Source organism: Siniperca chuatsi, linkage group LG7 (genome assembly GCF_020085105.1).
Source record: "Siniperca chuatsi isolate FFG_IHB_CAS linkage group LG7, ASM2008510v1, whole genome shotgun sequence".
NCBI lineage: Eukaryota > Metazoa > Chordata > Actinopteri > Centrarchiformes > Sinipercidae > Siniperca > Siniperca chuatsi.
The window spans coordinates 24683423-24710890 of record NC_058048.1 but is presented as its reverse complement, the minus strand read 5'-3'; the positions used below and the strand labels follow the sequence as shown (position 1 = coordinate 24710890).

Genomic DNA, 27468 nt, shown 5'->3' with positions numbered 1-27468 from the left:
TCAATGACTTAAAATTATTATCTGTTATCAGAATTGTTGCTTAACAATTTTCTGTCGATCAACCAATCCATTAATCAACAACTCGTTACAGCACTAAAATATTTTTAGATTTATATTTCTATAATTTAATGAAAAAACTGGATAGGATCTCCTTTCCCTGAACAGAGCTTCTATTCAGCTTCAGCAAATCTGAAAATTCACAAAGACTCACAAACACCACTGGAGCCCATAGTTCATTCAAATATTTAAAACAACTTCGCCAGCAGTGTGTATTTAAGTGAACTGCAGTAGAGTATGTGGTCATTTCATTAATAAAATCAGGGCAAAATAATTGCTATTAAGATGCTATTTTCCTACCACATCTGAAGAAATGTGTGCACGCCACTGAGGCTTTAGCTCAGCATACTCATTGCAATACCTATATATCCACTTAGCAGAATGACACTCTTTCCTTGTGGGAAAGATTTCCAGCTTTGTGGTTGTGGTCCAACTTGTGTACATAATATTTCCACAACACACCTCCTCTTCTTATTTGCGGATTCTTTTTTAAAAACACATGGCCTAACCAACTAAACCACCACTGGGATGCAAGAGATTTAACACAAATATAACAAGAGTCACAGAAGTCAAACATCATGTAGAAACACACTTGTTAGTTGTTATGGCATTAAGAATAAAACCATCAAGTTTACAAAATTCAAAACCACATAATACAAGTAATACAGTAGGTAGTAGTGAGTGTGTATGAGAATGAATGGTCTGTGTTAGTGTTATCACACTAGCCTCAGTATGTTATTCACTTTGTACTAAGTAAAAACACTAGACTGTTCAGTATTTATTTTGCACCACTTTGCAAAGGAATGAAGAGTTATGTGCAAGTGGGACGGAAATGAATAATTCACAAAGAGCACTTATGAGGGTTAAATTATGCGCATTTCAAGAAATCAACTTTGTTTGGTAGTACACTGCTGTACACGCATGAAGAACAAAGTCATGGATTGTACAAAAAGCCAACAAATTACCATATGAATGTGTAGACATTCTTTCATGTGTGGCTATGCCAGTCACTACACTGCCTTAAATTGATCTAACATTTGAGATCTTTGAGATGGAGAGTTAAAGAGTGTGGACACAAGCCGGGGGGGGGTAAAACTAGTTACAACTCGACCACACAAAGACAGACAGAGAGAGGGTGAGGTCTCTGTGCAGGCATGTCACACAGGTGGGCTCAGGTTACCACCCTGAGGTCACATCACCAAACACTGAAGCCATTCTGCTGGATGCTCCACAACATGGTTGTTTTCTTCCCATGGTTCTCAACCAAATGAATCCAAATGAGATTAATCCACTAAAATCCACTTTTCTTCCTGCTGTGAAATCTTGTCACCATTGGAATCAATTTCCACTGTTTATTTTCTCTCCAGCAGCGCTCACAACAACTTAAGGACAACTCTGTGTGTGAGGGTCCCCAAACATCTATGTGTTTATTAGTTGAATGCTAAAGAAGGAACTTTGAGTAGGATTTCACAGAAGCATTTAGCCAAATTATGACTGGAGCACACTGAGCATATGGACGGACAGTGGATTAATGCTGCATGAGTGGTTAGAGAGATTTCTATTGGTGCTGATGCTCTCTGTGAAGAAGTAAACTAAAAACTGCAGGTCGAAATGTTACTTCAGCTTCTATCACTGAATATCTTACCTGTTCTATGCTGTAGCAGTCAACATATTATCTTTTACTCTGGTGTCCAAATCCATGTGGTGAGATTTTTTTGTAGAAAAAATTATATATTTCTCTCTGCAGCACATATTGCAGAAAACAGTGACAGCAAATGCATGTCTACTCAACACTAAAAATCTTATATACAGTCAGCTTTACACATTAGTGCAAAGAGTGTTCCAGCTCATTTAGTTTTAAAAACTGAATAAAAACATTTTAATATTATGTTATATGAGTAAAATCTGGTGCAGGCAGCATTAGGTCTTACCTGTTACAGCACTACACATTCTCATCAGCTTGTCACCAGTTTAGTAATATGACAGGAAGACCCCACTTTCAGCAGTAGACTATGACAGTGACGCTGCAACAAACTTGACACCATAAGGTCATTGGAGTAAAGCAGCTGCACAAATGAGCGATCTCCTTTCAGTTGAGTCACCTGCACATGATCTGTTTACTAAAGCAAGGTGTAAATACAGCAACAACAGCGCTGGATCATCTGAGAGATGCAACGAGTCCGATTAAATAACTACATGCAACAATTTACCGCACTGAGGCCATAAGCGGGTTCTCCTTTCCCAAACAGTATAAATGACCGCAGAGACGTTTAAACACCCCGAAGGTATTACGGCGGACAGGTTACCGAGCCTGTTTTTCCGCATGTCTTGTTAAAACAACACCATACTGCTGAAGGAAAGCAACATTTGTCAGCGAAGCTGCTGTGCAGGATGCGCATTACTGTTACTACCAAGTGTAACGTTACTGGGATGAAATTTTTAATGTCTGAACATGCATGTTAACCCTGCTGTATGTCCATCGTCATTCGAGCTACATGGTTGTTTTTTTCCCCCCAAATCACTGATATCTGACTTAATGAATCGACACCAAATGCGCGACACTCCGTGTACAAAACACAGCTTGTCGGCCTTGTCCACTGGACCGCACCGGCCGCCTCAGTGCGGCAGCTTCTGTCACCTCTGATAAACTTGTATGATTGATTGACCCGGTCATGCATATGGACGGCGCTAGGACCACGAGGAAGCATGATCAGACATCGAGCCCATTATCCTTATCATGATTAGGACAGCATGCTTCCCGGTCTCCTTACATACCTGTCACCGCCACCGTCGGGATCTGGCTGCTTCCGTCCTGACATTGAAATCTTCATGGTTCACACGCCGGTTTTGCCCATCCGTGTCTCTGACTCCTGCCGCCTCTCCAAGGTCTGCCTGTCCACGGACCATGCGTGTTGTTTCCACACCGCTGAGAGGGGCGGAGCCCACCTTCCTTGGAGACGGCGAGCAAGTGGAACATGAGAATGTCACTTATTTATTCTCAGAGCCAATCAGCTGCGGCTCACCTCGAATCGGCATTCAGTGACTGTCTGAAATGCACAGTAGTAGCTGATAGTTTGATAATCATGTGAGCAAACACAGAGAAATAATCTATTTATTTTTTTTTACCCTAACGCATTATTTTAATGCTCATTGGTGCAGTCTGTCTGTGCATCCCATCTCCTGCACATACAGATGAGCAAATAAATGCGACAAGAAATGTGATGGAGACTTAAGTCTGTACTGACTGAAAATGGTTTAGGCAGCTACAAACATAGCACTAACTAAAACCCGTGAAATCATGAGTTTAATATGAGGCAGGTAGGTAAACTGCAGATGACTATTTCTGCACAGCTGTATGTTCCACAGAAGGTGCATGATGACTGTTTGCTAAGTGATGTTTAAAACTGACAGTAACCTCAGGTGCTGGACTATTTATCAAACCAGCTCAGTTTTCTTAGAAAGAGGTTAAAAATGTCAGTTTGATCAACACAAATAAAACAACCGGATCAAATGGTAGTATCTCTTTTTATTATTCACTGTACATGATCCTACAAGGTGTGACCTTAATGTACAACAGAGGTTGGCCATGGTAACAGGGTTCACTCTACCCTCTACTGGCAGAACATGAAAACCTCTTCTGCCTCAAATGAAATCCAGCTTCTCTGGTAAAGAATTAAACATCAGTGTGGTACAAAGGCATTTTACTAAAAACAAAATACCAAAAAGGTATGACATAGATTTTTACAGTCTTCTTCCATACACAAAAACTCTGGTGAGGGAATAAGCTCAAAAATACAGACTTTGCCTTTTTTTTAAACCTTCAACTACCAAGATTACAGACTTAAGCATAAACTACACAACTTCAAATATACAAAAAAGCTAGCAAACAGTTACAAGCACATACAGTATTTACAGCAAACAGTCTTTTCTCTAGTGAATTTTAAGTAGCATTGACCACATTCAGAACACCGTGCCTTGTTTCATTGTTTATTTGACACTAAGAAAAGGTTCTGGTGGTGTAAAATAAAGTCTTAACACAAGTTTCTGCTCCCCCAATTGTTCACAGCAGTCCTTGTTGAACCAGATATCCTGATATTTATTAGTTTCTGGCACGGTGGTTCAGCATCCTCTCCCCTCAGGTCCATCATTCAGCCGACATCTACCACCTCCCTCTGTGAAAGGGTGGACACCCAAACCCTGGCCTCCCATTTCGGAAATGCCTCCCTTCTCTGCCATCCATGCCCTCTGGTCCCATAGAAGGATGTCGATGGAAAGGAGGGCCACCAGGAGGATAGGGCATAGGCATTCTGAACCTATCTGGTGCAAACATCGGTCCTCCGGGCATCATTTGTGGGGGCATGTGAGGCATGTTTGGAGGTGAGAGGAATGGAGGTAGATGAGGATTTGACATGCTGGGAGGAGGCTGCAGAGGTGGCATACCTGGTCTGGGACCCTGCATGACTCCTGGGCCTGACATCACCGGTGCTGCAGGAGACCCCAGCTGGCTGTTAGTACCCGCATCTGAGGGTGTGCCTTTGTCTCCTTTAGGATCCTTGGTGGACTCCTCTGAAGGTTTTACACTTCCTGCTGCAAAAGATGATAAGGTTTTATTGATCCCCAGTGGGAAAAACAGACCAGAGAGCAAATGTTTAAAGAAGTAACATCAAGCCAAGAACAGTGACTACATTGTAGCATAGATTTGTTCATAGTATGATCAAGTCCAAGGAGATGTTACACTTAATCAACATGCCTGCACTCACATCTCCCCTTCAGATGATGGGTGAAAAATACACAATATTTTCTTCTATATAAATGTCTTACCTGGTGCCAATTTTGTAGGGTCAAACTCTGTGGGGATGAAAGGTGCTCCTCCTCCTGGAGGCATGGATGTAGGTGACAGCATGATGGGGCCAGGAAAAGCAGGTGGACTTCTGATGGGTGCTGCCTGTTCAACCAGTGGCACCTGGAAGACAAAAAAAAACACAATGGCATCCTTATTAAGATTAAAATAAAACGAGCAAGAAAGCCTTCTTGAAGCAGTGAACTGAAAGAAGAATCTCTATTAACATCTGACTCCAGAGCACGAAGCAACTTTTTGATTGCATCCCATTTGTATTTAATTTATCTTTGTGACATTTGATGAAGAAAAAAATCTCTTGAGTGTTTTTGTACACTATTTCTTAAGTTTCCCCAAGAATTTTCAGTAGTCCTGGGAGTCCTCAGAAGACAATATTATCATACATCATCATACTTTACAAACCGAAGCAAACAAAAAAGGAAAAAAAGGCATACATCAGGTCAAGCATCAAGCATTGTAAAAAGGTACACACGTGTGTGGTAAAGGAAGTCCACAGATCAAAAATATGAGGCAAACACATTATTAAATTGCAAGAATCTGTGGTGAGGTAACAATAAAGACATGACTATTACTTCAGACTATATTTTAGCTTTTAACACTACAAATCTGCAGAAATTGAGCTCAGCCTAGTTTATGGACACACATACTTTGATATGTGGATGTTTACCCTGTATATACACAACAGTGTGACATATGAATGATGTATTTTTAAGTTGCTGGATAGACTCAATCCCATAATACTTGAAGAATATTTAGATGATGGTCAAGTCACTAAATGGATTAGGATTTTTGGTTTAAGACAAGTTCAGGATCTACACAAATGTATAGCCTTCAAGTCCTCTTGTATTGAAATTAACTGCTGGAAAAAGAAATGGCTACATAAGACTGTTTTGTTACTTACCCCTTGCATACATGGACTGCAGTTTTTGACCCAACATTACCAGACTCAGAATAGCTTTTAAAAAAAAATAAGGTATTCAGTTCACTGCTGTCCTCCTTCCTGGAAACAATATCCACGGGCTATTTTTACCGCTTACAAGCATGTGTATGTAAGACAAAGGGTATTACCACGATGGAAAAACTGGGGTTGCGGTTGTGTTCAAAATTGGTTTAATTTTGTGCGCATCACAGCATCAAATACCATTGATTTGTATACACTACATACTTTGTAAACACTACAACCACACAGTGACTGTATATAGGAGGACATTTTCCATTACAGAGGTTAATTGGAAAGTTGGGAATTTTAATTGGTGGAGCTGTTGGTGACTGTTGGAGAATGACACCTGAGGTAAATTATGAAACCTAAAAGGCAGAGGGTGCAAATTCCCACCCTAACAATGCTGAACAATTTACTTATTTCCTATAATACCAATACCAAAATGTTAATTTAAATATCTTGTCCCTACAAGCATATCTTTAGGATTTGACAGAATTCTCCATTAGTTTCAGAGTTACAGCGAGGTCAAGGTAAAGGTTGAGACCTGAGCAGGGAAATGTCTAAGTATTTAAGAGTTCACATACTCTTTGGCTAAGAATGAAAACAAACACACACAATCATTTGAACTAAGACAGACTGCCACCAAACTTTCACTAAATTTAATAGAAATGTTTTGAGATATCCTACTAACCAACAAACTAACAATGCACAAAAGCTATGGCTCTATGATAGAGGTCAAGGGCTTTCCTCTGTGATCACTGTGTCACTGATATCACAGAACTGCCATAGACACAACTGTTCTTGTATATTTATATTCATACAACTTAAAATTCATAGAACTCATTAACAGTATGCAGCTTGTATATAATGGCTTGAATACAACTATCAAAAGTACTGATAAAGCATGAAACAATGCAGTCATTTCCTTCCCAGGCCTCCTAGCTGAGAGGATTATAATTATTCTATATCAGAGAACTCAGGGTTTATGCACATATCTGACAGTGACTTCATGAAGAATATTAAATTTTAAAACATAAGAATAGTTTATGGGTATATGAAATAGCATCAGACATCTACATGGTATAATAAATACATAATCTATAAATGACAAGTTAACAGTGTGTTATACTGTAGTTATGATATCAAAGTTAGTTAAAGTTAGTAATGAAGTCATGGTGAATTTACATCAAACATTTCAAAAATGAATCATGTTATATTGTAAAGGTCATAGTCTGTAAAGAATCCAATATCTAAAGTAAGAAAAATAAGAAACATATTCATTATGCTACATGTGCTGTACCACTTACTGAATGACTGTACTTTTGAGTAATTTATATTGATAAAAGGTAAAATTAGCAAGACAGATACAATTTAAACATTAATATAAGACTCTTGATGCATTCATTTAACTCAAATTGCTCATTACATTTCTATTTTTCCCCCAGATGGAAATCATGTGTCATGCATTCGACCTACAACCCTAACTCTATCATTAACACAAATTATATTTCTCTTGATGAATGCATGATAACTGTTGGTCACAGTCACTGAGCAAATTAAGTTAAAACAAATAGCCTACCAGATGCTGCAGATCACCTAGAGGTTCTGCCTTGACATTCTCTCCTTGGTGCCAAAGCTGTCTGTAGGCACACAGGCTACAGAGCAAGCTTACCTATATATCTTGTTACAGAATGCAATACGACTGCCCGACCTCCCAGTGCAAAACATCAGGACAACAAATACACAAAATACCCCTATTGATTCATGTGTTCAAAAATGAGCCACAATAACAGATTTGTCTCATGTCTGCAAGTCAAACAAATCTTTTCATGTTCCAACTAATCTTAATCACATGTGGTGGGATGAGATGATAAAAGCCATCTCTGCACAGATTCGCAAATGTATCATTAATCACACATAAAATGCTATAGTTTTGGAAAGGTTTCCCTGTCAATGTCAGAAAAGGTTTTTGTGAAAGATAATTTGGAAACAATTAGACAGATTAAAGCTGGGGGGTGGGGAGGGTGGAGAAGATGACATGCAGCAAAGTGCCGCGGGCAGGATTCAAACCTGGGTCGCTGGGTCACTCAGCCTTGTACCAGGTGATCTACTGGGGCACCCCAGAAATAAAATTTCATCCTGACTATTTTTTATAAATGAAATGCTCTGAGGAAAAAAAAAAAAATCTGGTTACTGAAACTGTCCAATGATCTATAATAAGTCATTCTGAAATATTATAGATCCTTGGACAGTTTCAGGGATCTATAATAAGCCATTTTTCAATATTATTGCACCTGAATTTTGCAAGGTGGTATGTCTGCTGCCTGTCATACATACATGTACACAGATCAAACAAATATTCTACCCTGCAAATTGAAAAGGTATATTTGAATTTATTGAAGTATAAATTCAAATAATTTAAGTGATAAAAAAAACACAACTAGTACTGGAACAGAATTTAAAGGCACTATGTGTACTGTAAAATTCTTAGTTTGGCATCCTCCACTGGTATTATAAAATCAAAACAAACGTTTGCACTTTTTCAGCAACACATATGCTGCACCAATGTTCACCAAGATTGTCTAATTTTTCTACAGACAAAAATGTATGTATGCCGTCATACTAATTTGAAAGAGGATGCTATAAATAACACAAACATTCTACACATAGTGGTAATGTAGTCATTTGTCCCACATGACAAGATGTGTGAAGAGAGTAAAAACAGGCATAGACACACAATACACTTACTTCTTATTTCAAGAGAAAATTTTCAGGATTTCCCAGTTATTTCAATCTTTTTTTCCTGAAAACACCATCTAGTGCCAGAACTGCAGAACTGTCAGAAGAACTGCAGGTAAAGGCACTTCTGCAATGATTTCGAATTTGTCGGAGGTGGTTACTGCTTGATTCACCAGGAGCCAAACTCAGGTCAGTAAGTCAACTTGTTCTGATAACTATAGCTTTGAATGCAACACTAAAAAGTAGCCTGCAGAAACACTGTTGGGCATTGCGGATAAAAATTGGAGTTTACTACTTATTTGACTGTTTACCTCAATCCAGAATATGGTGATGCTTAAATCAACTGGTTTTCATTTTTAATAATGTGTCTGTCATTGTTGAAATGCCTAATTGGTGCTGGGTATTGGTGTACATTTTGTCTGCCACAATGTAATATTTGCTACTGCCATTGGGGGGCACCAAAGTTGGAAATGTTAAAATCCTACACATAGTGGCTTTAAGTTTACTACTTGCACATGCCTGAACCCCATTTAAATGGAGGAAGCACTGAGGGAGGGGTTGCATTTCTTTTCTTTTTTAAAAAATATTGTCCTAAAGTTGCCTACATCAGCTTTAAAACTACAGTTCATATTTTTTTGTGCAAAAAATGATTATAGCTTGTTGGATGTGAAACGGACACAATTCAGGTTTTACATAATTGTTTTCTAATGGCAAAAACAAAGTCCTTGTACCAAATTATTCCAAATCATTACCTGGAGGTATTTACAGTATATTATAGTATAGTATAATTATCATAATTTAACTACCTGCAGCAATGAAGTGGGAGGGAACATAATGACAGCCCATAAAATAACCTATCATTTTGTTTTATATGTGCACAATCTTTAATGCTGTTTAACAACTACTAAGACACAATTGAAAGTAAGAAAAAGCAGTTCATGAGTTAAACAGCCTTTATGCAGTCAGTAATCCGGGGGTAGCAACAGAGGGGTCTGCTCTTACCCTGGTGTTTCACTCCATCAGCAGAAAATACAGGATATCTGCTGCTCCATTTTTCCTGCACGTTAATTCCACTGAGGAAACCCCACGAGCCAGGCAGCTGGGCACTGGATCTTTGATCAAGACTCATATCCCTGACGGGTACCATCTCAGTACTCTTGTCAATATAATTCCATTGTTCTTTGTTTATACCTGCTACTTATAAGACATGTGATAAAAGATAGTAATGAGGCAGCTCCACAATAAACTGGCCTTGATATCTTAGATCATTCATGAGTAAAAACAAATTTCAAAAGTCCACTTTATTATGAATGAGCCTTTCATTACCTTCCAACCATTCCACAGTATGATCCAAGAGTGGAAATCTCAATATCCAAAGATCATTTCTATAACACTCACCTTTGTGAGGCCTCATGTGAGTCTGATGTTCTCCACACATGGATCTAGACCACTACATGATGTAATTGAAGAATTCCCCTTTCCTTGAAATGTCACTTCATTTGAAAGACTGAAAGGAGACTGTTCAGATTTTACATTATAAGCCATATTAATGCCTGAACCAGCTGAGCCTATTCGTGCATAAAAAAGTAAAAAAATCGAGGATAGACAGAACAGCTCGAGGTTTTACATCACACCAGCACATTCTGAGTCTCTCATTCTCCTGTCTCTCGCTCATAAATTCACAAATACTTTCTATTATTTCTATTGTAAGCACAGGCTTGAGGATGTTAAAAAGGCAAAACCTTTGTGAAAACCTACATCCAAAAGAACCTAATGTGTAAATATCAAGATTTAGAATGGCTTTAGTTTAAACATAAGCTAATAAAAAATAAGCACAAATCTAAGTGATTTGAAATGTTTAGAAAATTGTACGTTCTGAACATTATTAAAAAAAACAGCCCTTTACAGATCCATTTAAAAAACATGGGTTGAAAGTGGCCTTGCAATTTATCATCATAATTCAGCAACTGTCTGGTAGAAACATCATCAATGTAATTTTGATGTTTTTTATATATTAGTTTCAATTTTAAAAATTATATGAACATTTACAAGTGGGGTTTCTCTGTTCTCACAACTAGATCATGAAAAATTTATATTCTTTAATATTGTGAAGATATGAGGGTTTCACATAAACTATATGACTGTTAAAAAACAACAAAAAAACTATGAAAGAAAGTGTGAAAAAGCTAAATGTCCAAGTGAAAAATGTAATTTATGCAGTTACAGTACAGTTTTTGATTACTACTTTTCTGACTGCTGAATTTTGGAATAGTCTTTATTCCTATTATTTTACATCTTGTGCATAGGAAATTACATGTTTGCAATGTGCCTTGATTTAATAGTTTGTTTGTTTTTTTGTTTTTTTTTTACAGTTTTGTTTGCAGGCCACTTCCCATTCATGTACACTAATTTTATTTTTTTTATTATTAAAAACTGTGTAGAAAAGAAGCTGCATTTCCCACAAAGCTCCCAAAATGCCAACATTGTTTTAAAAAATAACAAGCAGGAGGCCAGTTAACACAGAGGTTCATGTTTTGTGTCAACTGCACATAAGCCATCTTTGCATTCTCTGTAGTTAAATTGTTGTTTATTGTGTTCTAATTGAGCAATAAAAACTTTTTATCCTTTGCTTGCAACTTTTTTTTTTTATCAAACCTTGTCCACTTCATCCCATTACATTTTTTGTTGTATCCGCTTTCCTTCAACATGCATGGTTACCTGTAGAAGCAATAATTTTCAATTTTCTGACCTTTCAATGAAATACTGAGCTCATACAAATGGGCTTTGACATCAGACCCAAACGTTATAAGAGCATTAGAACCGGGATGCCAAGTGATATTTGGCATCTGTCATGAGACTAGGCAACGTAGGAAGTTGTGTACTGTATGCAAGATTAGAGATCATCCACTTGACCTTGCGGTGAAAAGAACCAAACTGTGAAATGAACTGAACCCCTGTCGGGGGTGCAGAGGAATACTTCTGAGAAGAAACCTTTTACCATTTTAACATGTAAATAGATTCAATAATTCTGAAATGAAAATATGGAATATGGGAAAAGATACATGATGTGCTTCCTTTTTAAGCTACTTTGAGTATGTTGCAAGAGGTTAAAAAAAAAAAAAGTGGCCCAAGCTCTGTCAACCCCACTGCATTGAGCAGACTTCGCCTGAACAGTTCAATTCAACTGCATGTTCAAGTGCATATTTTTCTTCTAACTGGCACTGCTTAGCCATGTGCCTCTTTCTTGCCACCTTTTGTTCCTCGACCACTTCGCTCCTCCTCTCTGCTGCACTAGCAGACGGCGGACAGTGAAACTCCATCCTTTTAGCGCAAAACACACTGGCAATGTCACATTAGTTGAAATGTTATTTGACACCCGTACCACACCCCAAAAATCCCATACAGAAGAGCCAGTCAAGGTACAGTAGCTGGGATGTGCCGGTCCAGGGAGCAAATGTGATGAAACTTCAGCTTTTCTGGAGAGTTGACGCGCATTGATGTTGGTAAAAAGGACGGCGGCATGTTGTGACACGTACATGTGTGCCAAGAAGCTGTCGGTGTGTGGGATTACGTAGTACGTAATAGCATGGGTTTTGTGATGCACGTGATACATTGTAGGCTGAGCAAATGTTGGTGTCACTGGACCAAACCAAGCTAGAGTTAGCTGCTTTCAATGCTCAATTGATTTGGACAAGATAATGTTATAGGTAGCAATATAACTGAAAACAAAAGGGTTTACCTCAGTTTGCATTACTATCTGAGTAACCAAAAGTGTGGCCAAGTCATCCTGCAATAAGTTTGTCTGTGATTTGTGCAGGCAGAGGCAGATGACCAAACGTTTATATGCAGCGGTAACTCCCAGAGGAAAAAAAAAACTCTGGGTGTCACATCTCACATCCAAAACGAATTTGCCAAAGGGTGACGAGTTTGCGGGTATTAAAAGTGGTTAGCCTGAGAAAAGCAAGGATCCAAAGAATTCAAACTGGTGCATTCCCTTTAAAAAATAAAAAATAAAAAAAAATCATCAAGAAATTTGGATTGTCATTATGTGGGTATGTAAGACGCCTGCCAGAGAAGTTTTTGCAGTAATTGGACGGAAAAAAAAAAAAAAAAAAAAAATGGTACCGCTTAAAATTTAGAAGTGCATTTCTGTAAAATCCCACAATCAGAGAAATTTTGAAAAACGGGGAGGTGTAACACCACAAGACTTAACTACCAGTCATTTTCAAATTCACATTTTCTATGTTTTTCCAGAAAACATCACAGCTCTTTGCCGGCCTATCACATCTAATAGAAAAACCTACGCAGAAACATCAAGAAGAGTGAAAGCATCTCATCCTCCTGAAGTGACAGTCCCTGAAGGTGCTCTGATGAAATTCAGTTATGTATGGTAGCTGGCCAGATGTGGCCTTCACATACAGAAGACAACTCACATTTCTCAAATTGTCTTCAAAACAGTGACAAGCAAGTGCTTCGATGGGATGAATATTTACTCATTTATCTTTTGCTTTCATGTCCATTTTATATTCTTTGGTATAAAGTGACCATAAAATGGCCAGGTGGGTAAACATGGGGGCACAGTGTGCAGTCTACTGGTGTCCTGTTGCATGTTATTTTTTTTGCAGACATTTGCGACAAACAACACACAACATGCATGTAGCCTGACATTTAAGAACTTTCTTCCTTTTGCTTCAGGTTTGGAACTCCACATATTCAAAGTAGAGGACACAGCAAAAGTGTTAATTATAATTCAAATTCAAGTCCCTTTGCTCCTCACTGAGCAGCATAAGTCAAAGATTACAAGGTTTGGGGAAGTGTCAAAGAATAAAGTATCTCTGCTCGCTAACTGCCCTGAATTTGCATCTTGTCAAGAATGGCACTGCAGTAAGAACAACAAGGGTCAACTCATGTATCTTTCATAGCTTCTAGGCCAAGTTTAGCCTCAAATATATCGTATTTTGTGTAATATGATTGAGCAGGCAGACATTTACACATACATCCCTATTTGGCCAATAACATTTGGTTTTATTTATTAAATCGCAAAAATATGTAATTTCAAGAGCTGATTTGAAATTTCAAATCTAGTTTCAAGTTGGCAGCTCCTTTCCATTAAGTGCCATTGTATAAAAACTTCAAATACACAATTGATTATAAAACTGACGGATTTCTTTCTATCTTCAGTGTGAAGAACACAGGGTACTTACATTTTAAGAAAAGAAAATCTTCAAAAATAACAGTAGGTCTGGGCAGTATTCATTTTCTCTTACCTTTATACTTTTTAAAATTATACTATACTTTATTGAATAAGTTTAAAACTGAATATATAACAAGTCAATCGCATTGTCTCAAAAAAAAAAAAAGAGATAATTGTAGGCTTGCTATTCTAATTCTTTCCTGATCATATTCTAAACGGCTAACTAAGCTAAACTACAGCCAATATCTTTTACGATGTGAGAGAACTAGTCAGCCTAACAACAGAGTCAAAGGCAAGCATGAAAAATGGTTAGTTCAGTAAAAAATTACCACAACAGTATTGTAGGAATGGAGCATAGAGAAGGATACCTAAGACTATGCTGCATGGGTGATTTGAGTAGTTTTGTTGTTTTTGTTAAGGATTGTGGAATTTTCCCCTAATAATTCAATCAATGGCACGCACTCAATGTCCGGTATAAAGAAAAGCATAGATTACTGAAAATAAAACCTGCTATATGTAGTATAAACAGACAAAAAAAAAAAATTCAGATCCACCTCTTTAAGAAACATACTTAGGAGTGGCAGATGTGATTTTATTTTAAGTTGCCATTCACCCCTTCATGAACAGGCAATATTCCCCTTGCCAAAAACATATTTAAACAAATTCAAAAATCATACGTCCTGTTCAGTTTTCAACAATCGGCGGATTTAGCATAAGTTTCTAACTGTGTTGTCGGCTTACCTTGTCTCCCACTTGGACACTCTTCCTCCCAATCAGGTCTTTAAGTCCCACCAGCAGCCAACAGTCAGATACTCTTGACCTCAAGACATGTGAGCAACCTTTCTTCACAGTGAGGTGCGCAGTTTAGCAGGCCTGCTAAGTATGGTCTGTTGCAGACAGTCCAGCTGGATCATGTTTTATTAAATCTAGTTTGTTTACCATTTATTCAGCATGTTGTTACGAGAGGACTTTGTTTTAAAATCTTAACAAAACTGCTCATTAAAACTTAGACTTCTGACTTCATATTGGATGATCACCTGAACTGTCGAAAATACTATTTTTCACATTTATTTTGTTGCTTTAATTGAGTTATTGCAAGCTCACTATCAGTTTGTATATTCATGAGTTTAAGGTTCACACAAATTGCAACCAAAACACATAAATTTCTCACCAAGAAGCTGATTCATCTATTCACCCATTTAAATATTTTTGTTGTCATTCAACCACTGTTGGTTATAAAAACTGTTTTGTAATTAGATGTTGATTAGATGATTTTTACTTAATTACTGATAACTTTGCCAAACCCAGACACTCTGGATAATTGAGTAGTACTTGAAGAGTTACTGAAAACAGAAAGGATAACATAAATGCTTCCCTCTACACATACCACAGTAAAGGTTTTTGTAATTCCCACTTTATTTGAATAAGTTATACTGCACAGTACAAGGTTACCGAGTGAAGACGCAAATATTTTGCAAAGAAAAAGGAGAAATGGATGAATAGGCATTGCTGAATTCAGCAGAGGAGCTTATCTGAAATGTGGTAAAGTTGTCTGTTTTTTTGGTGATTGAAACAACCCTTATGATGCAAAGAAAGATATGAGTGACATGTTGACAACCCCTCTTAGAGGGTAAATAATCTGGTATTCATTTAATACAGAAAAGTGAAAATGTATCTTTTCATAAAAACAGTTTAATTCAGCAGTCCAAATACTATTATATTCCACATCTGTTGCACACACCTTGACTGCGAAGGTTTTCTAAAAGCACTTCTAGTCTTGGGCATTAAGTTGCGACAATTACAGGTTGTCTGACCTCTTTGAGAAACATTCACATGGCAAGCGTCAAGCTCAGTGTTCAACGTCAAGACTACAATGAGAATGACTGAGTGCTCCCAATCTTGCTTAGAAAGTCGAGCTGCTCAAAATGCCAACATTTTTTAGTATGAGCAAAGAAGGGCGACAATTTTTAAGCGTTTATTATGGGTCTCTGTAGGGTTGAGTGAAAGAATGAATACATCTGCTATTGGCTGTATCTATACCATTTTTTATTATATCATAGCCAAAATAAGTACCTTGATATTTCAGAACCATCAACAATGATGGTATCAAATATGACACCAATAACTAACCTCTACACAAACAACTTGCGTGCCACTGTGTCGCTTTTCAAGCGATATCGCATGGGTATTAAATGGGTTCCATTTAAAGCATTTGTCATCCACAGTTATACTTCAGTTGTGACACATGGAGTTTCACAAGCCCAAATACATTTGCACACACACATAAACCCAAAGTCTGGCCAAGAGGTAAATTTGTAGCATTTTTTGACACTAAATCAGCTGTCGCTGCTGGCCTCGGGATCAGCAGCCTATTTCATCTAAGCCTAGTGTAAACTAGGGCTGCAGCTATCGATTATTTTAGTCATCGAGTATTCTACCGATTATTCCATCGCTTAATCAAGTAATAGGATAAGAAATACTTTTGCTTTGTTAAAGAGCAATACTAAATATGCAAAAGAGAAAATAAGACAGGTCTCTTAAAATTAACAAATTTAATTGGTTTCATTTTTAGAAAAATCTACCTTTTTATTGCTTAAATTGCATACAATAATACTATATGTCAAAACTAAACCCATTTAGCACATTTAAGTGCCATATTACATTCTGGGTTTTAAAGAAAACTGAAATGCAAAAAAGGTATATATACTTTACTTTTAGAACTACAAGTTTCAACCTAACTATAGCTCAGGCATAACGTAAGCCTTTACAGTCTTCTTTGTGGCATTCGTAGGAGGCAAAAACGAGTCGACAGGAACTGTGACTATCATAATAACATGAATTGAACATGAAATTAACTCAGGCTTTCACAAATTGACTGCAGCATTTTATTTTCTGTGTTTATTTTCTTGAACAAAACCTAGCTAACTTAAGGACATAACTATCCACCATGTTGTTTTACGTAACAAGCCATTACATATAGCCATAATTAACGTAGCCTACATTCTTTTCTAGCCTTCATATACCTTTTGTTGGGTCCGCTTTTCTTTCTCTTCCTCCTCTTTGTAATCCGCGCTGTCAAATCACACCAAAGACGCTCTGAACCATCTCTGATCACATACAGCGTAAGCGACTGTAATAATCATCCATGTGAAACACAGTGAGCTGTATATAGTTATGTGGATTAAACGAAGCTTCGATGCAAATAAAATTAATCAATGTTTTTTATTAATCGAGTTATTCGAGGAATCGTTTTAGCCCTACTGTATACCAGACCAGATAAGTGTAAATCACTAATAGAAAGTGTAGATGCAATCTATACTGACCAAGACAGTGGGTGATAGGCTAAGACATAGTCAGTATGCAAAATTAAATTCTTGACTGGCCAAGTATTTTCTTACTCTGACACTGCGTTTATACCATGGATGAAAATGAAAACCATCTATTTTTTATCTCTATTTTGGCTGAAATGGTGAGTATCTTTGTATGATATGTCAGTTACTTTAAAAATTAGTGAATTTCACCAATAACATAGCAGAAGCATCAGTAATGTTACTATGGTTATTTATGTCCTAATATAGGCTGAGCACCAATTTATAGTTTAACAGTGATTTCACTATTTACTGGAATTAGGTTTCAGGTGTCTCAGTATACAATTTTAAGACACTTTTCAGCCAGTTAGGACAAGGTATTTCCCCTGGCCCATGCTACAAGTTCTGATAAAAGCTTTCTAAAGCTAAGTAAGCATTAGAAAGGTGCCATGTGTAAACTTTGATTTACAGAGTATTTCTCACTGAATGGGATAGTCTTTAGATGCAGTATTTCTAACATTGTACTGCATAGAGATTTCACAATATCTCGGATTTGATTTAGAAGATTTAGTTGTTCACTTGGGTACTTCCTTTAAATTTAAACTTGCCATGACTTGATTTTTGAAGAGAAGATGAGAGGGTGGTTCAGATAAGCTCCACTACTCATATGCAACAATAATTTATTTTCCTTACATCCTCCACAAGAAAAATTGTAAAGTAAGCCTCCAACACCAAGGCAATTAAACCAATAAAATAACAGCACTTGTAATATTAAAAAGAAGGTGTTTAAAGACTGTATTAGCATTACCTGAATGTGAGCAGTGATGGTTCCATCTGCTGGTACACATTCCAGTGCTCCATTTACAGCTGCCTGCTTATTGAGGTCCTTGGCATTATTCCAATCTGTGCACAATGGAAAACACAATGATAACATAAGGGAAATGATTACTAATGGCCTGCACCAGGTGAATCTTGGCCATGCTAAAGGAATAGCAAAGTTTTTACCTGGATTTAGTGTCTCTCCATCCAGTATACCCCCTTCCCGATAGCTCTCCAACTCCTCAACTTTGACTTTGCTCCAGGGGATGTAAGTAACTCCCCGCTCCACATCCCAGAACTTTTTGTGTGCCGATTTTATGCCTTTGTTCAAAGCCCAAGCAATCTAGGCAAGAATGACATAAGCTATAATCATCAAGTTAACAATAACTACTAAAACAACTTATACAGATCCAATATAAAATAAGAAAAAAAGAGCAATCTGTGTAAAAGTTTATGTACCTTAACAGGTTTCTGATTGACTTTGTATGCCCCCCTACTGAGTTTGTTCAAGGCTGTATAGGCATCTTGTCTGTGAACCATAACAATATAAGCACAACCCCTTGGAGGAATCATCTGGACAGAGAGAAAGCAAAAGGTAGTAAAACACTTGAAAACATTATCTTAAGATCAGAGAAGATTACACATATCTTTGACGTGAATTGTCCAAACTCACATTGATGGACTCAATCTGGCCAAACTCTTCCAAAAGGGACATCACGTCAGACTGCTGAGTTTTCTTGTCTAGTTGTCCAACCCAAAGTGTAGTGCTGCAAACTAAAAGCAAAATGAGATTAGCAACTGGTTGGAGGATGGAAGAAATTTAGGTTCCGTTTAACTTTACTATCTGTTTAAATGTGAATGCTTGATACTATTTTACTGGTATGTGTTGCCATGGATAGAGTTGACTTAGAATTTACGGCTCAACTGTAATGGCTACTCAGATTCCCTAGGCAACCAGAAAGCATGAAAGAAATGGTTGACAAATCTGGTAGCCCAGGAAATCTAGGTAATGGTTACCCAGTTTGGCTGGGAAATGAGAACGAATGACAAATCTGGTTACCCTGTTAGCATCCAATTGCCCTGTACTTAACCCCACCCAAACAAACAACAAAAAACGTACCCCTTGCCCTCAGCATACAACCTTGAAGTTGCCACTTTTGCTACATTTTATAAAACAAAGAGCCCTCTCCAGCCTTTCCTTGTTCCAAGGTAATTACCCCACCTACAGTAATTTACCCGGCTAAATACTGTACAACATGATTGCATTTACACCTGACTGAAACGTGATCAGGGTCTCAGGTGTATAGATGTGGTCTGGCGGATCCGATCACATTCCTGTCAAAATGCGTTCTGTGTGCATTTACACCACTCATTAACATGCATTTTTGCCTATCCATATACAATATCCAGATACAGATTGTGTGTTAGTGCTAGGTGTAAATGGGGTATATGTTGCTAAGGAATCCAAAAATGTAGCCAGCTCTTTCTTTTTACTTTTGCATCTTTAGAAAACATGAGTCAGGCTTTGTATGAGGTGTAAACTGATAATGAGAAGTGGACTTTTAGATAACCATAATACTGAGTACTTTCACTTTTGGTTTCTGCAGTATTAGTTAGGACTACAAAACCTTCTATCAGCTGCTCTTGTTACTCATAATTTTTTTTAATTATTATAATAATCACTTGTGAAATCAAAGTGGCTCCTGTCAACAGGGTTAGACAAGGTAGATATTGGGGGTGTGACTTGCATGTAGTAGTGATTGCAGCATTTCTGTCTAATGTAAGTATCATAACATTATTCACAGGTTTGTTTCTGTTGCAGCACGTACCACTGAGAGTCTGGCTCTTTATGCTGGGAAGACCTTTCTGTCTGCGCTCTCTGTCCTTCTCTCTTTCATTCCTGTCCTGAGAATGAGAGCGAGATCTCCAGCGGCATTCTCTGGAGCGGGAACTAGAGCGTCGATGCCTAGACCTTCTTGAGCGGGATGAAGATCTTGACCTTCTTCTCCTGGGAGATCTGAAACACAAAACATTGAACCAGCTGAACATGGCAAATAATGCAATTCCTAAGAGGAAAGTTATCCTTTTCATCATTAGCAGAGTAGGAAATTACTATATGAACAGAGTTCTGGGAGTCCACAGCAGGAGCTGAGTGTCAGTGCCTGCGCTGCACTGTACTAAATGCTCCATGCTTTCTGATTGTAACATTAACGGTGGTTACAAAATAAGCTTTGGAAAGTGTAACATGTGCCCCAATAAAATCTATGACAAACAGAACTGTATTTGAAAACATCTAACTGAAATCCACAGCACTACACAGTTATCCGCGATGAGCACAGCCATTTACCTGGAACCAGATCTGGATCTTGATCTCCTGCCATAGCCTCTGTGTCTGCCCTCCTGCCTCATAGTTGAGTCTTCTCTTGAATTTCCCTATTAGACAATTATGACATGACAATTTTATTTTTCCCAAATTAATGAGCAGAGTTCCAATTCAAAGAGTTCACACCCTGGGTCTCAAATTCAAACGTGGCACAACACAGAAACTTCCCTGCCAATTGAGGTAGCCATGGTATTGTCCTGCTTCAATTGTACTAATGAGGAAAAACTAACTAACTAACTAACTAACTTGAAGTTGACATTCAAACGAATATGCAGAGGACCTTAAACTGAAAGTCTTTCTCTCACAAGAGAGACATTCAAATCAGGTTAAACTAAGATTTGAAGGTTTGACAATTTACCCGCGATAGTGAATAAGCTTCATTTATGGAACGGAATTCATCTGGCATCATATGATGTTCACCATGACTCATTCCTCCACCATGCTAAGGGAGGACAAAGAGACAGCCACAGGAGAGTTAAAAAAACAGACACCACAGGGCCACAGTACATTTTAACTGAAGCTTGTAGCTCCACACAGTAGATACTTTACATAATCAAAACATAAGAATTTGAAGTATTCATCATTTTAACTATAATTTTGGCTGGACATCTCATAAGACAAAGTGTGATAAGAGCAATGTTTTGCTTCTGCATCAACATTTTCTTCAAACAACTTTTGGACAGCATGCTGGTATTATACTAGAGAATTGCTATATTTGAGAGTTAGTTGAGTTATTATATAATGCAGTTATAAATGGATACCTCTATACCACCAGTCTGTCCCATCATATGTGGATGAACATTCTCTGTGTTGGGCATCTGACCAGGAAACTGGTTAAACACATTTTCAGGAATGCCTCTGTCATGACAAAATATACACAGATAGAGAGTCTGGGTATTACAAACAAAATACATTAAAAGAAAATGACACCAAAACAATTAGAATTGCAGGTCTTTTTCACAGCAGCTATTTTGACATATTAGCGCAGAAGTGGTTCATAATATTAACCTGGTCTGCATTTTGGGATTCCAGTTCCACAAACTTGGTGTTGTGCATGCTGGCTCAGTGGTATGGATTACTAGGGCATTTTAATATAACAGAATAATCAATGATGTTCTGAGTTTTCCCTAGTGCACTGACAAGTCAATATCTGCAGTGAAACTGGCCTATTACCACTGACTGATGTGTTTTCATTCACTGGTTTTGTGCACATTATGAATATGTAAGACAACTAGAAATTTGGGGGGGCATTTTGCTTATTCGTCCTTGCGGCCATCCTCTTAAAAGATCCCTTCAAGACATGTTTTAAAACATAAAAATACTAAAATAATAATTTGTGTTTGATATGGTCTTTCAACAAAAAGCTCAATAACCTAGTTAAAAGTTCTTTAAATTACATCTATCTAGATATCCAGAAATCCAGAATCTGTGAATATGCAATATTGTTAATTTCAAAAGTTTAACTACTGGAAAGAAGATGTCTCCTACTTCACTGAAAAGTCCATTCTCAGTGTTTCCACATCACATGTTTAAGTTACATACTGGACCAGGATTGGCTTCCAAAGTAGTTGTGATGTCACAAAATTCTCTTGTAGGTACAAGAGTTAAACTGAGAGCAAAGAGAAACTTTCCCCTTTCAGTAGATGAATGTGAAAACAGCCTGTTAGTATCTGGACTAGGCTTGGGCAGTATCAAGGTATTACGGTATACTAAGGTATTTAGAAATCCTTAAGGTATGATTTTCAATTCCATCTAAAATACAGACGCTCCTCTTTCTATTAAACTGATACAGAGATGCTGTATGGAGTCGATGTATTGTAGTGCACAGCATGCGCCACCAGAGGTCAGTCTCTACTAGTGGAGCAGGCAGCTGAGCTGAGAAAGATGGCGACTGCAAGTGCTAGGGATAACGTTACACGACTAGTAAGAAAGACAAATGCCTCTGGCCCTGTTTGGGAGTATTTTGGATTTAGTCCTGATGATAAAGGTGAGCCAGCCAACACAGACAAAGCTGTGTCCACTATTTGCCTTGTTGAAGAAAGTTGTGGCTAAACAGGGTAACATCACCAGCAGCTCAGCTTTTATATTTAAAAAAAACAAACAAACACAAATACCGTCATATACCGTATACCCCAGTGAAATGTCAGGAAAGTACGAAGGTATGAAAAAATAGATACCGCCCAAGCCTAATCTGGACATACATCATTCTGCACAGTGACAGTAAAACAGCAAAGTGAAGGAATATTAAGCGAAACACATTGCTGGAGGAGGGCTTTAACCTGCCTCGGCTCCACCAGAAAACCCCAAAACACACACACACACACACACACACACACACACACACACACACTTTTGAACTAAAATCTGGCTATACTGGAGTCAATATAGGATGTAACAACAGATATTTTGCCCTTTAACAGCTGATTGACTGACTGATGTGAGTGTATGACTACATGTTAGCAGCACTAATTGCAAACAAGGTATTTTCTTTCAGCTGTCAAAGGTGAAATAGCAGCAATGGTGTGATATATGAAACAGGCTTTGAAGTCTCAACCTAAAAAATTATGCTGTGCTGTTGTCCCTGCCCTTTCATACAATGTATGTATTGTTGTATGTATATAAATGTTTCAGCATATATAAATTTAATTGAAACTTACTGTGACTGGGCACTGCCTTCTTTAGCTGATATATCCTCAGGTTCATCATCATAGTCAAATCGATCAAGAAGTTTCTGAGGAAATATATATATGTGTATATATATATATATATATATATACATACACAGTTAAGTAAATGAGAAAAGTAAATTGCATATGATCACAGCAGGTAATGTTGTGACACTGAGCTATGCTATTACCTCAGCTAAAGAGCTTTTCTTTTCTGCATGTGCACTGTATGGGTTGAGCTGGGCCACAGGCATCTGGGGTGGGTTTGGTATGTTGTTTGCAATGGTGGCTGCCAGAGTCTTGTCTGCCTGCTGGAAGTTCTGGAGCATCCTCTGCAGCTAGAGGAAGGAGAGGGAGGAGTCATTCAGAATTTAAACAATTATTTACCTGCCATAATCCAGAATGGTTGAAGCACTTAAACCAATTTATTGCTTACCTCCTGACCATGGGGGGACTGAAACAACTGTGCCACAGCAGCTAAGGCATCAGGACTGGGTAGCTGGGGCACAGGCACAACTGAGGCACTAGCGACAGCAGGATGTGTCTCTGGCTGGGGGTCAGTGGGAACTGTTCAGACACAAGAAGTTCATCAAACAGTAGACAAATTAAAACCTCACTTTCCTTTACTCTTAGGTAACGCTCAAGTGCATTGTTATAAACATTCAAACAGTGCACAAAGAGAATTATATTAATTTCTCTACCTTCCTGTGTAGGGGCAGGTACAATGGCTCCATTGGCCATATCCATCAGAGGCTGAATGATGTCCATGTCGAACACACCATTCTTCTGCCACAGGTTCAGGACGCGGACAATTTTGCTCTGATAAAGAAAAACAAAGCAATCCCACCCTTGAAATATTTTGTCTTTAAATGTCTTATCTGTTGTCATGCTTTTATGTTTTGTTTGGACCCCAGGAAGAGTGGCTGATGTTCTGCATCAGCTAATGGGGATCCTAATAAAATCCTAAATCCTTATCATTCATTGTAATTATATACAACACCAAAAGCACAAACATAGAGCACCTTCTCATCCTCTGGACATCGGTAAAGGTTTTGAAAGGTATCTGTGAAGTTCTTCAAGAATCTGGGCCCAAACACATCCTTGTCAACACCGAACTGATGCCGTGACTGTCGAACAATGGAATCGACCACATACAAACCAGGAACTTTCAATTCTGGCTTGCACTAATGGAAACAAAAAAAACAACAACAACAAAAAACTATTTATTCGTATTGTCTCATGACAAATTGCATTTGTAAAGAGCACTTTGAACTTAAATGTTTAATAAAAATGTACAGTAAGAGGCTCTATAGTACATACCTTCTTGATGAACTTTTCAACAATCTGGACAACATGTTTGTAAAGCTAATAAAAGACAAAAATTAATATCAGTCACAGAATTCTAGACAATACTTTAATCATGCAAGATAGAACAATAGAGGTCAGGAACAGCAATGAAAAATTGCAATGATATAATTCTCATTTACTACATGACCTCTGTAATCAGTCAAATAAGCATCACATTGTCTGGCATAAAATGAAAGATTAATTTGCCATCTTAAAATTAGATGGTAGGTTTTAATCTGACATTAAATTTCCAAGTTATACAAAATGTCTCAGCACCCATTAAGACCACACAAACATCACATTTAACCAGTCATGTTCAGGTTCTTGATGCCTTTGGAAATATCACGCCCCAAAAAAGGGATCAGGTTTGCAAGATAGGAAAAGGCTTATTCAATATCTGAATTTTTACATCATTTACTCACCCCCTGTAGTCTGGAATGATGAAAAAGCTGCACTCTAACATTATGCCATAGAGAATAAAGCTTTCAAATGTTTCAGCCATTACCTGATACAGTTAAGCTGAATGGAAAGAGGAGACCCATTCTAAAAATAGAAAAATAATACCAAAATGTCTGCGAAAACTTTTCAACTACTAGCACAGCATTCTCCAAGAGTTTTATCTCCACTCTTATGCTCAGTACATCCAAACACATCTTTTCACTCAAATACTGATAAATATATCTTCCAAAATTCCCTAATGTCCACATATGGTTTGTCACTAGCCAGCAGAACTGTTGGAGCAGTACTGCTTAGTCGTTGCTCACTCTACTGACTACCTAGTATGTAGCCAATGATGTAAACCCTCGGCCCTATCTCAGTCAGTTGCAGCCACAGAAATGAGTACCTACTAGTACAAAGTACAAACGTTTGCATCCAGCAATCCACACTACCCGAGGTAAGTAATTGATGTAAAAATTAAATTTTATAGGTATAGTATTCCTTGAGGTAATGTTTATCAATCAGATCTGATTTTTGCATGATGAAAGATAGCAATATCTAAGACAAATTAGGAAAATTCTCATTATTCCGTTATTTACTGCCAAAACCCATAGTAGGTCAAGTCACAATGCTTTGGGTATAATGACAGTGTTTAAATCTAACAGAACTAAATCAAAAGTCTAGGAGTTCCCCACTTGCATTAGCCACTCTTTAAAAAGGTCCAGTGTGTAACATTTAGGAGGATCTATTGGCAGAAATGAAATATTCATAGGTATGTATTCATTAGTGTATAATCACCTGAAAATAAGAATCGTGTTTTCGTTACATTTTTTTGAGCCATTTTTAATTGAAAGAGGGAGCAGGTCCACTTCTACCTACGGAGTCTGCCATGTTTCTACATTAGCCCAGAACAGACAAACCAAACACTGGCTCTAGATAGGTTTGTTTCTCAGCCACCGTGGTTTCTCCTACACGCTTGGAAGGTGAGTGGTATTCACTTGGTTGCAATCTGCGACTTCACAGCTAGATGCCACTAAGTCCTACACACTGGTCCTTTAATGTGATAATAAAATTTATACAGTATTGTCCTTACCTTGATAGCTTTGATGGCTGATTTTGTGACAGACATCATCTTAGCACGGGATATTGGAGGCTTCATGTCAATCATGGAGAACAACTGAACGGTTTTCAAAAAAGAATTACATCAGTTAATTTAAAAGAGGAAAAATACTGGTATACAATAACATTGGAAAACATGCAGTGTCCTGATTTATATGACAAATAGGCAACATAGACACCACTAAACTATAGCAACATACAGCCACTTCCCACTCGTAGACAATAGAAAATTCAGTAACAGCAAACAATCTCTGAATTTGTGTTTGTCTGCGCCTAGGATATTTTGTTTGGTCTCTACCTCAATGTAATTGCGAGTTAAAATAAAGGATTTATGTCTAAGAGATGACCTCATAGACAATGTTTGTTCATTACCTCAGGCCCATCAACATACATATACAGATATGTAAGCCAATTTTGACTTTTACTGTAGCTTGGATTTCAAAAATATCAGGCACTCAGCTTCTACAAGAATGTGTAAGGTATAGAAATCATGTGAATGGTCACTGGTGTCGATATACCCGCGACCAGTAGTCTGGTCAAACATGGGTCGCACGCGAGTTAAATATTTTGATTAATATATGGGGTTTGTCTTTAAAAGCGTCATGATAAGTTTTGAAAGCAGCAAACAGCTTAATGTAGCACCTAACTCAAATGTGTCACATCAAATAAACCACTCTGTAGCAATTCCATACACAAATTTCCCACCACCACAGACACACACATTCAAAAAAACACAGCAAGGTAAGACGACAGTCCAGAGTCCTCGGGTGGCAACAATAAAATTGGTTTGCGTTAATAACGATGGACTAAGTGACATTTACTTTTCCTCAAAACAAGCAACATTAGTGGTTAGCAGTGCTAACATTACCTGGTGACTCAAAGGTAACGTTAACGCCAGCTTCATTTGTAAAACTGATAGCAGGACACATAACTAATTGTACATGAGTGTGGTATAAAGCTACAGAAGCTATTCTTATCCTGAACATTTCTACTGACAGTTTATCGTGGTCTCAGAGGTGTAACGTTAAGTTAATAATTAGCTGGACACTAAAATTACAGGCCTTGCAAGATTAACGTACAAGCGTTGAACTCGACTTAAGCTAGCGGCTAACAAATCCAACCAAGCCATGTTTACGTTATAACAGACCACGTATAACTGAACTAGCGTTTCCTAAAAACAACAACAATTCAGTTGTTGAAGTTTAATATAATTACTATTAGCTTAGCTATCAAACAAATTAGCTTGCGTTAACTTAATCAAACTGACATTAATGTTAGTTAGCGTTAAAGTGAGCCTTCGGGTTTAACGTTAGCTCTTCGGCCTGGGGTAAAACACGAGCAAACTTTACCTCCATGTTGAACGCGTTAACTGCATCCATGATGGTTTGATATTTTGAAAACCGATTGACGGCCGTGTCTACTCTACCCACTCATAACAATGTGTAGTTATATAGCAAAAAACATAACCAGCAACACTGAAGGGCTCTTTTTTTATTCTGATGTGGTCACATTGCTAGCCAAAGCTCTTCTATGCTAGGAATCGCTACTAGCTTCGTGGGTTGGTTCCCACCCCGTACGTGTTCTTCGTCACATACCCTGG

General features: G+C 37.8%; 2 protein-coding genes across 5 annotated transcripts in view; both read right to left on the bottom strand.

Moving 5' to 3' along the window:
* LOC122879398 (rho guanine nucleotide exchange factor TIAM1-like) overlaps positions 1-3023 on the bottom strand; it is a 47821-nt gene extending 44798 nt beyond the window's left edge. Inside the window, exon 1 of the mRNA XM_044203453.1 lies at positions 2833-3023. The gene's annotated coding sequence lies outside the window, so the exon portion shown is untranslated. The remainder of the gene's footprint in view (positions 1-2832) is intronic.
* Positions 3024-3563: 540 nt separating this feature from the next.
* LOC122879401 (SR-related and CTD-associated factor 4-like) lies at positions 3564-27468 on the bottom strand. Of its 4 annotated transcripts, none has more exons than XM_044203463.1 (18): positions 27218-27468; positions 25843-25926; positions 24285-24329; positions 23987-24148; positions 23666-23783; positions 23401-23531; positions 23156-23302; positions 22956-23029; positions 21060-21165; positions 20657-20740; positions 20263-20348; positions 19745-19932; positions 18589-18689; positions 18375-18488; positions 18102-18258; positions 17905-17999; positions 4879-5020; positions 3564-4644 (listed from the first exon to the last, which is right to left on the bottom strand). In XM_044203463.1, the coding sequence occupies exons 1-18, from the start codon at positions 27245-27247 to the stop codon at positions 4217-4219; spliced, it is 2292 nt and encodes a 763-aa protein (XP_044059398.1). In that variant the 5' UTR covers positions 27248-27468; the 3' UTR covers positions 3564-4216. The 4 variants fall into 4 exon arrangements, with proteins under 4 accessions (XP_044059398.1, XP_044059400.1, XP_044059397.1 ...); XM_044203465.1 differs by having other exon boundaries at positions 21060-21156; positions 27218-27467; XM_044203462.1 differs by lacking the exon at positions 27218-27468 and adding an exon at positions 26737-26787.

Bases quoted from the DNA above. Each gene is read 5' to 3' on its own strand.
- LOC122879401 (XM_044203462.1), bottom strand. From the start codon at position 26,772: ATGAAGCTGGCGTTAACGTTACCTTTGAGTCACCAG. The intron at 24,330-25,842 runs GTAAGGACAATA...GTCTTTTATTAG, and splicing joins CAGCCATCAAAGCTATCAAG to CTTTACAAACATGTTGTCCA. The intron at 18,690-19,744 runs GTACGTGCTGCA...TTTTGCTTTTAG, and splicing joins AAAGAGCCAGACTCTCAGTG to TTTGCAGCACTACACTTTGG.